This window comes from Ceratotherium simum, chromosome X (assembly GCF_057802395.1).
Source record: "Ceratotherium simum simum isolate JZ-2026a chromosome X, ASM5780239v1, whole genome shotgun sequence".
Taxonomy (NCBI): domain Eukaryota; kingdom Metazoa; phylum Chordata; class Mammalia; order Perissodactyla; family Rhinocerotidae; genus Ceratotherium; species Ceratotherium simum.
In genome coordinates this window covers 13,686,114-13,699,712 of record NC_141940.1, presented here as the reverse complement: position 1 = coordinate 13,699,712, position 13,599 = coordinate 13,686,114, and the positions used below count along the sequence as shown (strand labels likewise).

Below are 13,599 nucleotides of genomic sequence, written 5' to 3'. Positions count from 1 at the left end.
TTTACACACTTGGCATCAGAATAGTTCCGACAACCATCTGTTTTAAGTCGTGCCAGGCTGATCAGCACAGTAAATCTATACAGCAGTGGACAAAGCAACGTTTCCCAGTCATGTCAACCATGGCTGGGAACCATGTTGACAGCTAACTGTTATATTCAGAACATCTCAACTCCACACTCACTTTGCTCTTCTCTGAAAATGAAAGCAGTAGAAACTTTGATTAAAAAAATAAGTAGGCTCCTCAGGATCAATTATATTTGATAAAGAAGGGCCTTTTGGAAGCAAACTAGATATAATTTCTTTTGTATTTCCAAAGCCTGGTATCTTATTAAATTGGTACATTAAGTCATGCACTATTCCTCTGTAACTGGGTTCGATACCTATCTCAGCAATGCACCCAGCAAAGGAAATTAAAGAAAGGACCAGAAGCCAAGAGCATACATGCTGCAACTAAAATGAAGAGTCTCTAATGCTTGAAGGGCCTGCCTGCCTGTCCTTCTACCTGGTTCTTCATATACACTGCTTCAAAGCTAGCCTACCTTGGGGGGAGAATATATCCCTGTTTTAACCTTCAAAACCTAACTTCCAGTGTAGACAGATGGCATAGTAGCTAAACTCTTATAAGTCCTTCTATGTTATGGGAGAAAAAAAAAGAATTGAGAACCACCTCCAACTATTAAGTGTTATATTTGAATATAGCCTCAGCTTTAGCAGAATAAGTAGGCCAAACCTAAAATAAGCTTTTCTGCCTTTCAATAGTAATGGTCCCTTTTCTCTAGCCATTGTTGATGATTTATATTTATACATAAGTATTTTGAGCTAATTTCCTGTTTTCCCAACCACATGCTGTCTTCATGACACTTTGCCGCAGCTGGTTGCTATAGAAATGTCTGTTATAAGGAACGTGGCTAGAAGGAAAGTGAAAACTGAAAATGAAATGTGGGGTGACTTTGCTTGACTACAAATTTCCATTCTGGTTGTCCCCAGTGTATCAGTAGATAATTTCTTTTCTTTAGGAAATAAACCAACCCAAGGTAAAAAGGTGGCTAGTTCCCAGGTGGATGTGGCTGTGATAATCATATTAGTAATTTATTCGGCTAATACCTGACAGCCAGGTAATTAAATCACAACGATCTCTCCCAAACAGATACCTAAAATCTACCTTGGAATCTAGAAGGCATTCTAGGCTACAAAAGAAATCCTGTTCACAGTAAGCAGCAGAAGTCCCATTTACCTAATTCTAAAGTTAAATTTACATGGATCAGTCATCAACCTTCCATCCAGGGACAGTACTTGGGAGTAAGGCTTTTTAGTAGAGAACCTAAACAGAAAGCCATTAGACTTTATAAAAGTCTTATAAAATTTGATTCTGGAATACCTGTTTCCGTAAAGATGATGGATTCCTGAGCCAAATGTTCTTTTCATGAAGGGTTTGAAAACGTTCCATGAAAATAACGCAATTAACCTTTTAGTTTGAGACTATATTCATTGATTACATGTTTTAAAATATTGATAGGCCTGCTTCTCAGAAGTGACAAGGATGGGCCTCATTCTTGATTTTTGTAATACATGTTCTGCTTGCCAATGAGAAATATCAGAATACTAAATATTTTTTCCATTTTTATAGTGCCATTTCCATGTGGAAGAGTTTCTGTCTCACATGCATCTCTGAAGCCCACCCGTGCTGAGACTATTTTTTCCAATATGGATTCTGAAAATTCTACTGAAGTTGGAACAATTTGGGATAACATCACTCGAGTTGTTGGTGGAGAAAACGCCAAACCAGGTCAATTCCCTTGGCAGGTACTCTCCACTGATGGTGTGTCAAAACTGGAGCTCAGTGGGCAAGGGACGGGCCAGGGGGGAGGCTGAGGCTAGGACAACAGACAGACCTATCAGAGTAAGGGAAGTGTGTAGGCAAGTTTCAGCACTAAGTAATATGAGGAAGCCCCCATAGCTGGGGAGCTGGGGAAAGAGAAGTCCAGGGACAGCTACCATACAAGGTCAAGGAGAGTTTGGCATCAAGGAAATAGAATAGCAGGAATCCAGACAAGCAGTAGGGAGGTCTGGAAGTGAGGTCACAGGTACTGGATGCAGGGTACTACTTCAGCTTCAGCCCCTGGGAGAACTGGTGAGAGAGTCTCCAGGTCCAGAGAAACTGGGTTATTTCAAAGGGATTTAAAAAAGGACTCACATAGGAAGGATGAAGGTAAGAACTGGGTTACTGGAACCAGGGTATGAGATAGGGCTTGGTCCAAGGCTGTGGTTCTCCAAGTGTGGCAGCATCAGAATCACCTGGGAACTTGTTAAGAATGCAAATTTTCATGCTACACCCCAGACCTACTGAATCACAATCTCTGCGGGTGGGGCCCTGCAATCTGAATGCTAACAAGCCCTTCAGGTGATTCTGATGCACAGTACAATTTGAAACCCACAATTTTTTTCCAAAGTAACCAAACTTGTTATAGAAGCTAGGGTCAAAAACACCTAAGAGTGGACTCATGGTACTTAGTCCCACATTTCTCCAGGTGTGATCTGCAGACAACCCACATGAGAATCACCTGTGTACATTTTTGAGGTAACAACCAAGAGCTAGATTTGTAGCAAAACCTGGGTTGTAACTGAGCCTACAGCTAAAGCCTCAATTATTCCATCTGAGAGGAGGAGTAGGCCCCAGAGGCAAGGAGCCAGGCTGGTTCTTATATAAAGCTAGGCTGTCTAATAAGGTAACTACTAGCCACTAAATTTAAATTAAGTACCATTAAATAAAATTAAAAATTCATTTCCTCAGTCATACCTGCCACATATGGCTAGTGGCTACTGTATTGGACAGCGCAGATACAGAACATTTCCATCACTGCAGAAAGTTCTATTGGTGAGCACTTATAGTAGTTTAGTCTAACATAAAACTCCCTAGTGGCTACAATCATATGACTTCGTAGTAATTTCAAGGATGGTTCACTTCAAAATATTTTCTCTACTGAGATTTAAATTTTTGCCATCAGAGATCAATAGCCTTAAAGACTTTTTAATCATCAAACAGGTAACAATTTAAACTAGGATCAGGTAAATGTCCCCAGGTTTAACACCACTGGAATTTTCTGCTGCTAGCTATGTATCTATTCAAAATTCTTCAGATTGCCTGCCATTTTCCAATATAGTAGGTGTAGGATACTGAACATATACCTGGGAGGTAGGGATGGTACTGAAGGGTGGCAGACCATGATAACCAAGACTTTATATTTTCCTTTGCTTTTAACAATATTTGTTGGACTTGATCTTATAGCCAACAAAATACACTGTATGTTCCTTTACACCCCCTCTGTCTCCTACTTAAGCATCCTACCATGCTGCTTCCCTCACCCACCAGACCCCTTCCTTCACTCATCCACATCTTGACTTTCCTTCACGACTCTTCATAACATTGACCTTCTCCATCGACCTTTCCTTGAACCATCCCTCTTGGGTCCAGCCACTCTAATTATGCTTTCATTCTATTTAACATTCATGTATATAATTCTATCTAATTTTACTATCTGTGTTCTTGGTGCATTTTCATTCATCATGTATCCAACTTGAATAAGGTGGTTAGAACAAAAGATCCTACTTCATAATTATTATCTTCCTTGGGCTTGTGGGAGATAAAGCAGTGCCTAGAGTGGAGGATCCAGGAACCTAGGGGTGTTTTATTAGCTAAGAAGATGACTTCCCTTTAAAAAAAAACCCCAGGATTAAAACAAAACCCCAGGATGCATCCATTATGGGCTTAGCATTGTCCCCTTGTGGGCTTAGCATTGTCCCCTTGTCATCCTAGCAATGAAATGGCAAATAGACTTCAATGAGAGCTAAAAAAGAAAACAAAAACAAAAACAAAAGGGGGGGTTATAAAGTCTCAATTTAGTTGCATAATCTCTGTTCCCGACCCACCCCTTTAAGCCAGATGCTTGCCAATGTTTTAACAATCCAAGTTTTTCCCAATAGAAATTTTAGTATAGTAACTCTAGCAAGCTATTTTTTATTTTAAGCGGAAGAAACTATTAGATGATGGTTGTAGTTGTACTGTGAGGGAGGAGATATAAATGACACACATCATTTCAAATCTTTTCATGTCCTCCTCACTGCACAGGTATAGTTAGTGTACATGTTGTCTCTTTCCTATCAAGCCTAGCTAAGATCATTTGGAATGTTCAAGATCACTCACCCACATATGTGCACAGATGCACACGCGCACCTTCAATCCCTATTTCACCCATATGAAGTAAGATTACTGACTGTAGAGGTACAAAGGTTTTAGTCTTTCGCAGAGGTGAAGAGCTAAGCTACTTTCTAGGAGACTTGATAAAGATCCTGTCATACTTCTGCACTGTTTCTTTCCTCACCAGAGAACTGTCTCTCCACACCCACCTCCATCCAGTTTCTCACGAAAGGTTACTGGTTTTCAAAACTATGAGATAAACTGAGTGCACAGAAGTCACTTTTAAACAAAGATGAAACCGGAAATGAAACAAACCAGAATGTCTCCTCGTTTGTGGATGAGCCAGCTCCACGCATCACAGTTAATCTGCAGGGTGGAAATACTTGATTTGATTGCAGACAAGCCTGCTACCTCCTGTAGCCAAGGCATCAAGAGAAAGCAAGCAACGGCTGGGGTTTCAATGGCCAAAATAGCGTATCTGTGGCTCTGAAATATGAAATACTGCTTAGCAATGCCACCTAGAAGAGAGTGATTCAAAATGCTGATGCTTCATAAAAGAGGATAGGGGGATAAAGCGACCAGTTGGGTGAAGAAATCCCACAAAGAAGAACATAGGGAGTTCACTTTCATCTGGAGTAAGGAACAGTTTGATCAAATTAGACATGTTTAATAGTCTGTTAAAGAAAAGGTTCAGGTGAGCTGTTTGCAAGAGCTAACGGGCCACAGGGGAAAGGGGCCGACAACTTTGTCTTTGTGGACTTACGGGTGCAAGTTACAGGCAGGCAGGCAGATTCTGGCCCCTGCTAAGAAAGCTCTTTCCAACCACAGGGTCGGTTACGTGGGCTGGGCAGCTTGGGGGGAAATGGTTGAACAAATGTTTGTCGAATTGTTGACTTGAGAAGCTGTTCTGTCACTAAGGACAGCACCGGCCTGGTAACCCCATCCGGGGAGAGTGTCGAGGGCACTGGTTCACCTGGTGAGAGATTAGAGCAGGCTAGGGGACCGCTGCGAGCCGGTCCAGCTTTGAGACTCTAAGGCGAGAGGTTCACCTTCCACATAGCTCGTCCACAGCCGCGTTTATTTCTTACCCTATTCTAGGGCTTTCACCTCAGCTTCCGGGCTGCAGGGAAGGGCGCCGGAGCCGCGCTGAGCCCGCCACAGGCGCCTCCCAGAAGCCCCTGCTTCCACCAGGCCAGCGCGGCCCGCCGCATCCCCGCCCCGACCGCTAAGGCCAAAGGCGCAGGCGGGCTTGCCCGACGTCTAAGCCCGCGTTACGGTGACAGAAGGCCTGAGAGAGGAGCGGAGCGGGGCGTGACGCCGGTTTCCTTTATTTTCCCTCCAGATGCCCAGCGGTGCGCTCGGAGCCCCTTGAGAACTCCGGAAAAGGAAGCAGGGACACTGCAGGAGGGGAGAGAGGAAACTAGAGGGTCAAGTGCGCTATATAGGACCAGAAAGGAAATTTCTTAGAGTCAGTATATCCTTAGCGGAGTGGGAAACTAAAACAAGACTCGAATTTCATACAGCTAGATAGGGAAGAAATGAAAACTTTGAACATTAGAGAAAAAAGGGAAATTGCAATGCCTGTGCTACCAGACCACCTTCATCAACAGCATAAAAGTGAGAAATTTGAGGAAGCGACACCGTGTTTCAGCTTTCTAAGGCTTTAATTTGTTTTTTTGTTTTGTTTCATTTATTTTATTGCAGTAACGTTGGTTTATAGCATTGTATAAATTTCAGGTGTACATCATTATATACTTTTATTTCTGCATAGATTACGTCATGTTCACCACCCAAATACTAATTACAATCCATCACCACACACATGTGCTGAATTATCCCTTTCACCCTCCTCCCTCCCCACTTCCCCTCTGGTAACCCCCAATCCAATCTCTGTCTCTATGTATTTGTTTGTTGTTGTTTTTATCTTCTGCTTATGAGTGAGATCATACGGTATTTGACCTCCCTCTGACTTATTTCACTTAGCATAATACCCTCAATGTCCATCCATGTTGTCACAAATGGCTGGATTTCATTGTTTTTTTATGGCTGAATAGTATTCCATTGTGTACATACCACATCTTCTTCATCCATTCGTCCCTTGACTGTGGGAGTGCAAACTGGTGCAGCCACTATGGAAAACAGTATGGAGATTCCTCAAAAAATTAAGGACAGAACTACCATACAATCCAGCTATTCCACTGCTGGGTATTTATCCAAAGAACGTGAAAACACCAATGCGTAAAGATACATGCACCCCTCTGTTCATTGCAGCTTTATTTAATTTGGTTTTGTCCCATGTCCTTGACCCTGCCAGTCAACAATGCTGAGCATGCGCAAACTTACCCCAAGAGCTCCTCCCACCTCTTCTGCTTTGGGTTAGCGTCTGTCCTGCCCTGTATATGAAGTACCGTGTCTTTCTATTTTCCCTTTTATCATGGGCCTCAGTTCTCAATTGCCAATATTTAACCATTTAATGGGCAAAATATATCTTGAGAAGCAGTCTGTCTATTCTTATTCTATCCTTGGCCTAAACGATCTTTAAAATGTCTTAGCATTTTCCCCAGGCTTGGCTTTCCTCAGCTTTGGCGTGAAGCTATCCTTAAAGGTACCTGAGCTCTTGACCTACATAGCTACTTACACACACCCAATCCTTTCCATTCGATTAGGACACACTCCCATGGCAGACAGCATGCAGTTACCATATGTATGAACCAGAACTTTCTCTTTCTTTTTCTGGGGGGTGGGGGGGCATTGGGAGGAAGATGTTATATGAAGGTCCTAAGACTATAGAAATATCTCCCCCTGCAAAAGGGAACCCTCTACTTTTCCTAGCTCAAATGATAAAGTTCCAATTAGGAGAAATAAAAACATGACATATGTAATCCCACCTGGCCCCACAAAACTATTTTGGAAAAAACACTTAGACTATTATTCTCTAGGATGGTTTGATGAAATCTACTTCAATGATTAGTCTAGTTAACCATTAGAAACCAAAAGTGGGGGCTGGCTCAGTGGTGTAGTGTTTAAGTTTGCATGCTCCACTTGAGCGGCCAGGGTTTGCAGGTTTGAGTCCCCGGTGCAGACATACGCACCGCTCATCAAGCCATGTGTGGCAGCATCCCACATATAAAATAGAGGAAGATGGATACAGATGTTTGCTCAGAGCCAATCCCCGCCCCCCCAAAAGAAAAAGAAAAACCAAAAGTGAACATCCCTTCTGTGCCCAAAAAAATGAAGAAGGGCCAAAGGCTGAGCAAATCACACCTGTGGGCATAACAAGCTGTGCATCATGCTTTTTACATGGTTTTTCTTTTTACATGAGAGACAACAAGTATGCAAACATAGAAAAAATGTTATTGTAAAGCTGGAGGTGGCTAGGTAGGGAGAATAAGGGTTTACTGAAATCACAGGGAAAGGCCAGGTTGGAGTTAAAAGGTTAGGAAGAGAACAGGGTAACAGCTATTACTCTGGATTGTCATTGTCAATGAAGAGCATCAGAAGAGATATGTGAATGTGTATTTTGTAGATGCACATGGGTGTGTTTGGTGTATATCTGTGTGTATGTCTGAAAGAGAGAAAACAGGCTTCTGTTACGATATGACAAACATGAAAACGTTTGACAGATCCGAACTTGAATGCCTTGCTCAGAGCATATGTTTTCCCATCATTCTCCAAAATGATGTCTTATAAGAACTTGTCCTTGGCCAAGCAGACAGCTCATCCCCAAATAGCCAATATTTAGATAGCTGTGATCCTGAGGTAGTCTAGCAAACATTCTAAAACCAAGTCGTTTGTAATATCTTTAAATAAAAAAAATATTTTAGGGCTTTTTCTTGGCAAAGAAGTTTGCTAAAATTTCTAATACCAATCAGGGATTGGCAGAAAATGCTCTTCAGTCTTAACACAACCGTATTTCTCAGCTGTCCACCAGAAAGGAGTAGAAGCTCCAGGCAGCAAGTCTTTGGCAGGAGTCAGACAAGCTACATCATAGTCTCTGTGCCCAAGGGCTGTGGATATCATTCAGTCTTGCCTAACTAGCCCATTAAGCTGAGAGATGTCCAATTCACCTCTAATACAAAGGAGAAGCACTATTATATCATTGCATGTGAATTCTTAACTCCAGTTACTGGAACAGATGTATTTGGTTGTAACCATTAGGACCAGTATAGAACAGTGTTACCCAAATCTGCTTGGTGATGAAAATCACTTGGAGTCAGAGCCAGCTTTATGAGCTTGTGACCAGTGCACTTGCACAGGACCCTGCATTCAGAAGGGTCCCACATTTGGACTTCAATGCTTTGCATTGTGTTTTGTAACTCAAGTTTGATGAGACAACGGAGCATGCACGGACTGGGGACTTGGAACATTGAATCACTGCAGCCTCATCTCTCGCCACCTCCCAGGGGTGAATTCTTGACCTCCCACTTCCCTGTCCCCTGGTGCCTCCTCCTCCCCACACCTGCCTGATGACCACTGCCAGCCCCCAACCCATGTCACACAGACATACTCTCCCTCCTCATCCCCAGCAGCTACTGTTGTCAACCTCCTCCTGCAAAGGTGCAGGGAGGGTTGAGGTTGGGTGCCCACACTCTGTGCCATTTTGGGAGGGTATACAGCATCTCGGGACCAGAAATGTGTCACAGCACATTTGGAGGGTGAATTGTGGGGGCGAGCTTCTTGCCCACCTCCATTCCAGGCACTGAGCACATCCTGGCTTGAAAGTTGCAATCCCTTGGGAAGCAACCCTCCACCGTGGATTGCTGCAGTAGGCCAGTGGGAAGGGAAGATTGACTTACCCTTCCCCCTGCTGGGGCACAGGGCTTCAGTTTGGTGCCTGGTGGGAGAGGGGACCTGGCAGCTGGAGGGCGCATTCGTGCTTGCATGTTAAATTGCAGAGTGCAGCCCTTGGGCACCTGTGAGTATCTGTGCTCTCCCAGCAAATGTCCCCCATGCCTGAGGGAGCACAATGTTAAATAGTAAATTAAATACACCGTGATAGGTTGCGAGCGAGACTACAGAGGAAAGGAAAAAGTTTTGTATTTTAGTATCTTCGATGTTTTTATTTTTTTTCCTGGCTTTTGAAAAAGGGGTCCCGCATTTTCATTTTGCACTGAGCCCCACAAATTATGTAGCCAGCTCTGCCTGGAGTGAGCACTTTTAAAACATAAAGGTCACCAGGCCTTGGAAATTCTGAAACAGAATTTCTCAAACTTAATTATGCATAACGATATTCCGGAGATCTTCATTTTCTCCATTCTCACCCACAAAATATCCTAAGTCTGGGTGGGCCCCGCAATCTGCATTTTACAAGCATCTCAGATGATTCTACCATAGTTGGCCCACTCACCACACTTGGAGAAATACTGGGTGCTTAGGAGCGTAGATTCTGAAGCTAGGCAGACTAGGGTTTGCGTCCTACCTTCACCACTAACTCTCCTTAGGGGGGTTAATGTGCATATATAAACCTCAGTTTGCTCACCTATAAATGGATATAGTAACATCACTCCACAAAGTGTTGTATTAAATGTACACAACACACTTAGCACAATGATTATCCATAGTAAGCGATCAATAAATGTTGAAAATAATGAGATTATTAAGTCTGGGTGGTGGGTACACTGGTGTTTATTATATTATTACGTGAGTTTTCCTATATTTTTACAACTTTTCAAAATAAAAAGCAACAGTTAGAATGAGAGGGAAAGCTAGAGTATGGAAAAGGGGGTCAGAGGCTTGCGATGAGTCAGCCCCATAGGCTCCAGGTAGGAGGCTAGTGCTTCAGTGTCTAGGACTTAGTAGGTGTTCAGTAAATTGAACTCAGGACAAAAGGAATCTTCACTAGAACATGCCCCAAGGACCTTCTGATTCACACTTAAAGGGATTGACTACTCCTTTTCCCTAGGTTATGAAGGGGTTTATGCCTGGGGCTATGTGTGCTTTAGTAAAAGTGCATCAGCTCACAACAGCTATTAAGCACCCACAAAGGGTTTACCAAATGTTGAGTGTGCCCTCTAGTGTTAATACTTCTCAGCTTTCTTCCTGAGGAGGTGGATCAAGGCCCTTGCATACATTGGATGTGAAACTCTCCAAGTTGATCTAGACATTGAGGTGGTAAAAGTATTCATTGTCCACTCTGGTATGTACAGATGAAAGAATGGATTGGCCTCTTATGTAATAATGCCCAGGCTCAAAGCAGTGCCCAAACATCTTTGTCCACTTTGCCCAAAAATCAAGCACATCTAAGTAGACCTTTTATGATAAAGGCAGCTTACATATCCAGCCAGGGGAAGTCAAATATGGTTAGGGGCGAATGGAAGGAGTGCATGAGTCCTGCTGTTCCTCGCTGCCTGGATGGCCATAAGCACAGCCCTTATGGAGGCCATAGGTCTCATTTCATATTATTCCAGTTTGGAAAAGGCTTGAAAAGGCCTCTTGGAAAAACCAGTGTTTTCTTTTTCAAATGACCTATAGCAAGGTTTCCTCATGCAGAGACAGGAGACGCAATCAGTATTGATCTCGAGGAGTTGTCAGTGCATTTCTGAATGTACCTGCTGTATCCCCATGAAGCAATTTGTGCTATCAGAGAATCTGACTCACCTGGAAAAGGAATCCAAGGGCCCCAAATCACCAAAAGAAGCCATTCCCTCATAGTCACCTCCCCTAGAGCTCCCTCTGGCTCTCATTGCACATGTCTTCAAGATAGTTACAGAAATGGCTTTGTTGATTGTGCTCCAGAAACACTAATTTATCTTCAAAGCCGACACTTTCCAGAAACACTCCGGTTCTGCCAGCACCTAGAAGCCAACTTTTTGCCCACACGTATAAGCAGCACATGTATTTATTTTGTTTCGGATCAAATGTTATGTCATAAGATTCATAATTTTGTTTCCACAGGTCCTTTTGAATGGTAAAATTGATGCATTCTGTGGAGGTTCCATCATTAATGAAAAATGGGTCGTAACTGCAGCCCACTGTATTGAACCTGGTGTTAAAATTACCGTTGTTGCAGGTAAAGAAACCAAAAAGCTTAGTAATCTGCAGCATCACTAGATCTTCTATATGACTGGTATATCATATTTTACTAAGGTCTAATAAGATCATTGCTAAATAAGTTGGGCTAGTGGTAAAGGGGCCATGTTTTCAAAACCCAACTTGTTCCATCCTCCAAACCCCCCATAGTTCTTTGGTGTACCTTTATTAGCACTCATCTCAGCGGGGTACAATTATTTATTGATGTGGCCATTTCTCCACCAGACTGAGCCTTCCCAAAAGCTGTGTCATATCACTGAACTTTGTATCTCTGGTTCCTGCCACAACCTGTAGAGGGCCCTCAGCTAACATTTGAGAGAAGGACCAAATGAGTGTTTTATCTGTGCTCAAAAAAGGGGTCAAAATATTTGAAATTGGGAAAGTCTGGGATAATTCGTAACAAGTAGATTCATTCATACCTGTAAACAATGAAAGACTTGTAAGAGCATGGGTGAATGGAACCATCTCTATAATGGTCCTGAATGGATTTTTGGTCTAAAAAGTATGCATTTGCCCTCATTATGTTTTACCAAATTCATAACAAGACAAGATTGAAATCTTTGATTCTTGGATGCCAGTTAATTCAGTGATACCGAGTAGACATTTGGAAAATCTCTTTATGTGAAAGACTATTTGTGATTGAAGATAAATTTATTTTCAATGGGTGAACATAAGCTGCCAGTTATGTGAGTTATGCTAGGTGAACACTTGGAAAACGTGTTTCTTTATGGAAAAGACTGTGACTGAAAAATTTATTTTCAATAGGTGAACATAATACTGAGGAGACAGATCATACAGAGCAGACACGAAATGTGATTCGTGCTATTCCTCACCACAGCTACAATGCAACTGTTAACAAATACAACCATGACATTGCCCTTCTGGAACTGGATAAACCCTTAACACTAAATAGCTATGTGACACCTATTTGCATTGCTGACAGGGAATACACGACCATCTTCCTCAAATTTGGATCTGGCTATGTGAGTGGCTGGGGGAGAGTCTTCCACAGAGGGAGATCAGCTTCAATTCTTCAGTACCTTAAAGTTCCACTTGTTGATCGAGCCACGTGCCTTCGGTCCACAAAGTTCACCATCTATAATAACATGTTCTGTGCTGGCTTCCATGAGGGAGGTAAAGATTCATGCCAAGGAGACAGTGGTGGACCCCATGTTACTGAAGTGGAAGGCACCAGTTTCTTAACTGGAATTATTAGCTGGGGTGAAGAGTGTGCAGTGAAAGGAAAATACGGAATATATACCAAGGTATCCCGATATGTCAACTGGATTAAGGAAAAAACAAAGCTCACTTAAAGAAAAATGTATGTCCAAGGTTGACATATTTGGGATTGAAAATGGACAAGGTCCTTTACTAACAAATCACTTTCCCATCTCATTAGATTTGAACATATACATTCTATGAATATTGCTTTTTCTCTTTACGGGGAGAAGTCTATCTAGAATTCATGTTTTACTAGAATAAGTAGATTAGAAAATGTAATCACTAGAGAAATATACTGTGAAAGGAAATTGTGACCATTCCTACAGGTCCAGCCCTTGACAAAATTGTGAAGTTAAAAGTTCTTCCTCCTGCCCATCAGGCATTGTTTCTCTACTGGGGCAACTTCCTGATTTTCCCTCCTTAGCAGCATTCCATGTTCTAGATCTTTCTTACATCTCCCACCAAAACATCAAAATTTATTAGATCTGTATCCAGGATATTTGGTCTAGTCCATCACAAGGCCAGCACCACACTCAGATGATAGGAAGAACACAGGAGCAGCTGACAGGTTAAAACTCATCAGAAACACTACTTTTTGTGTATCCTTATTCCTGCATCTGCATCTTTTCCAGCTCCTAATCTCCAAATCAGTTTTTCTCTTTCTGTCTCCTCTCTCCACTTTTCCCTACACAAGCATTTCAATTTGGTCTTAGACTTGCTTTTCAGAGCATAGGGATGAAGTAAGGTCCCTGAAGAACTTGGGGGAAAAGTTCCTCACAGAGAGTAAAGTTATTAAAATACATAATGGAAGGAATGACCCATCACAATAGTTCCCTAAGAGCTTGTAATTGTGTTTTTACGGAGATCTGACTAGAGATGGGTCCATGAAGGCAAACTGGCATGTCATGTAACTAAGAAAGCTGAGATCAACCCAGGTATATCGTACCCCATCTAAAATCATGTTAACAGAAAGAGGAGAACAGTCAGTTTGCAATCTAGAACTAGTAGAGTCTTCAAGGAAGAATTCGTCAGTGTGTCTCCAGTATTGTCCAGGGCTAAAGAAGAAGTTGCCCAGTCCAGAGAACATGAGCATCATGTCTCCTTAACTGGTGTATCCCCACAGCGGAGAAGGGTGCACCAAGTTCACAGACATA

The 13,599-nt window shown here is 42.4% G+C and overlaps 1 protein-coding gene across 2 annotated transcripts in view; it reads left to right on the top strand.

The window, feature by feature from the left end:
* F9 (coagulation factor IX) overlaps nt 1–12,537 on the top strand; it is a 29,060-nt gene extending 16,523 nt beyond the window's left edge. For both annotated transcript variants that reach the window (XM_087427496.1, XM_004441643.3), the window contains 3 exons: nt 1,628–1,803; nt 11,090–11,204; nt 11,990–12,537. In XM_087427496.1, coding sequence (XP_087283622.1) covers nt 1,628–1,803; nt 11,090–11,204; nt 11,990–12,537 — 839 coding nt within the window. The remainder of the gene's footprint in view (nt 1–1,627; nt 1,804–11,089; nt 11,205–11,989) is intronic.
* The last annotated feature ends 1,062 nt before the right edge of the window (nt 12,538–13,599 follow it).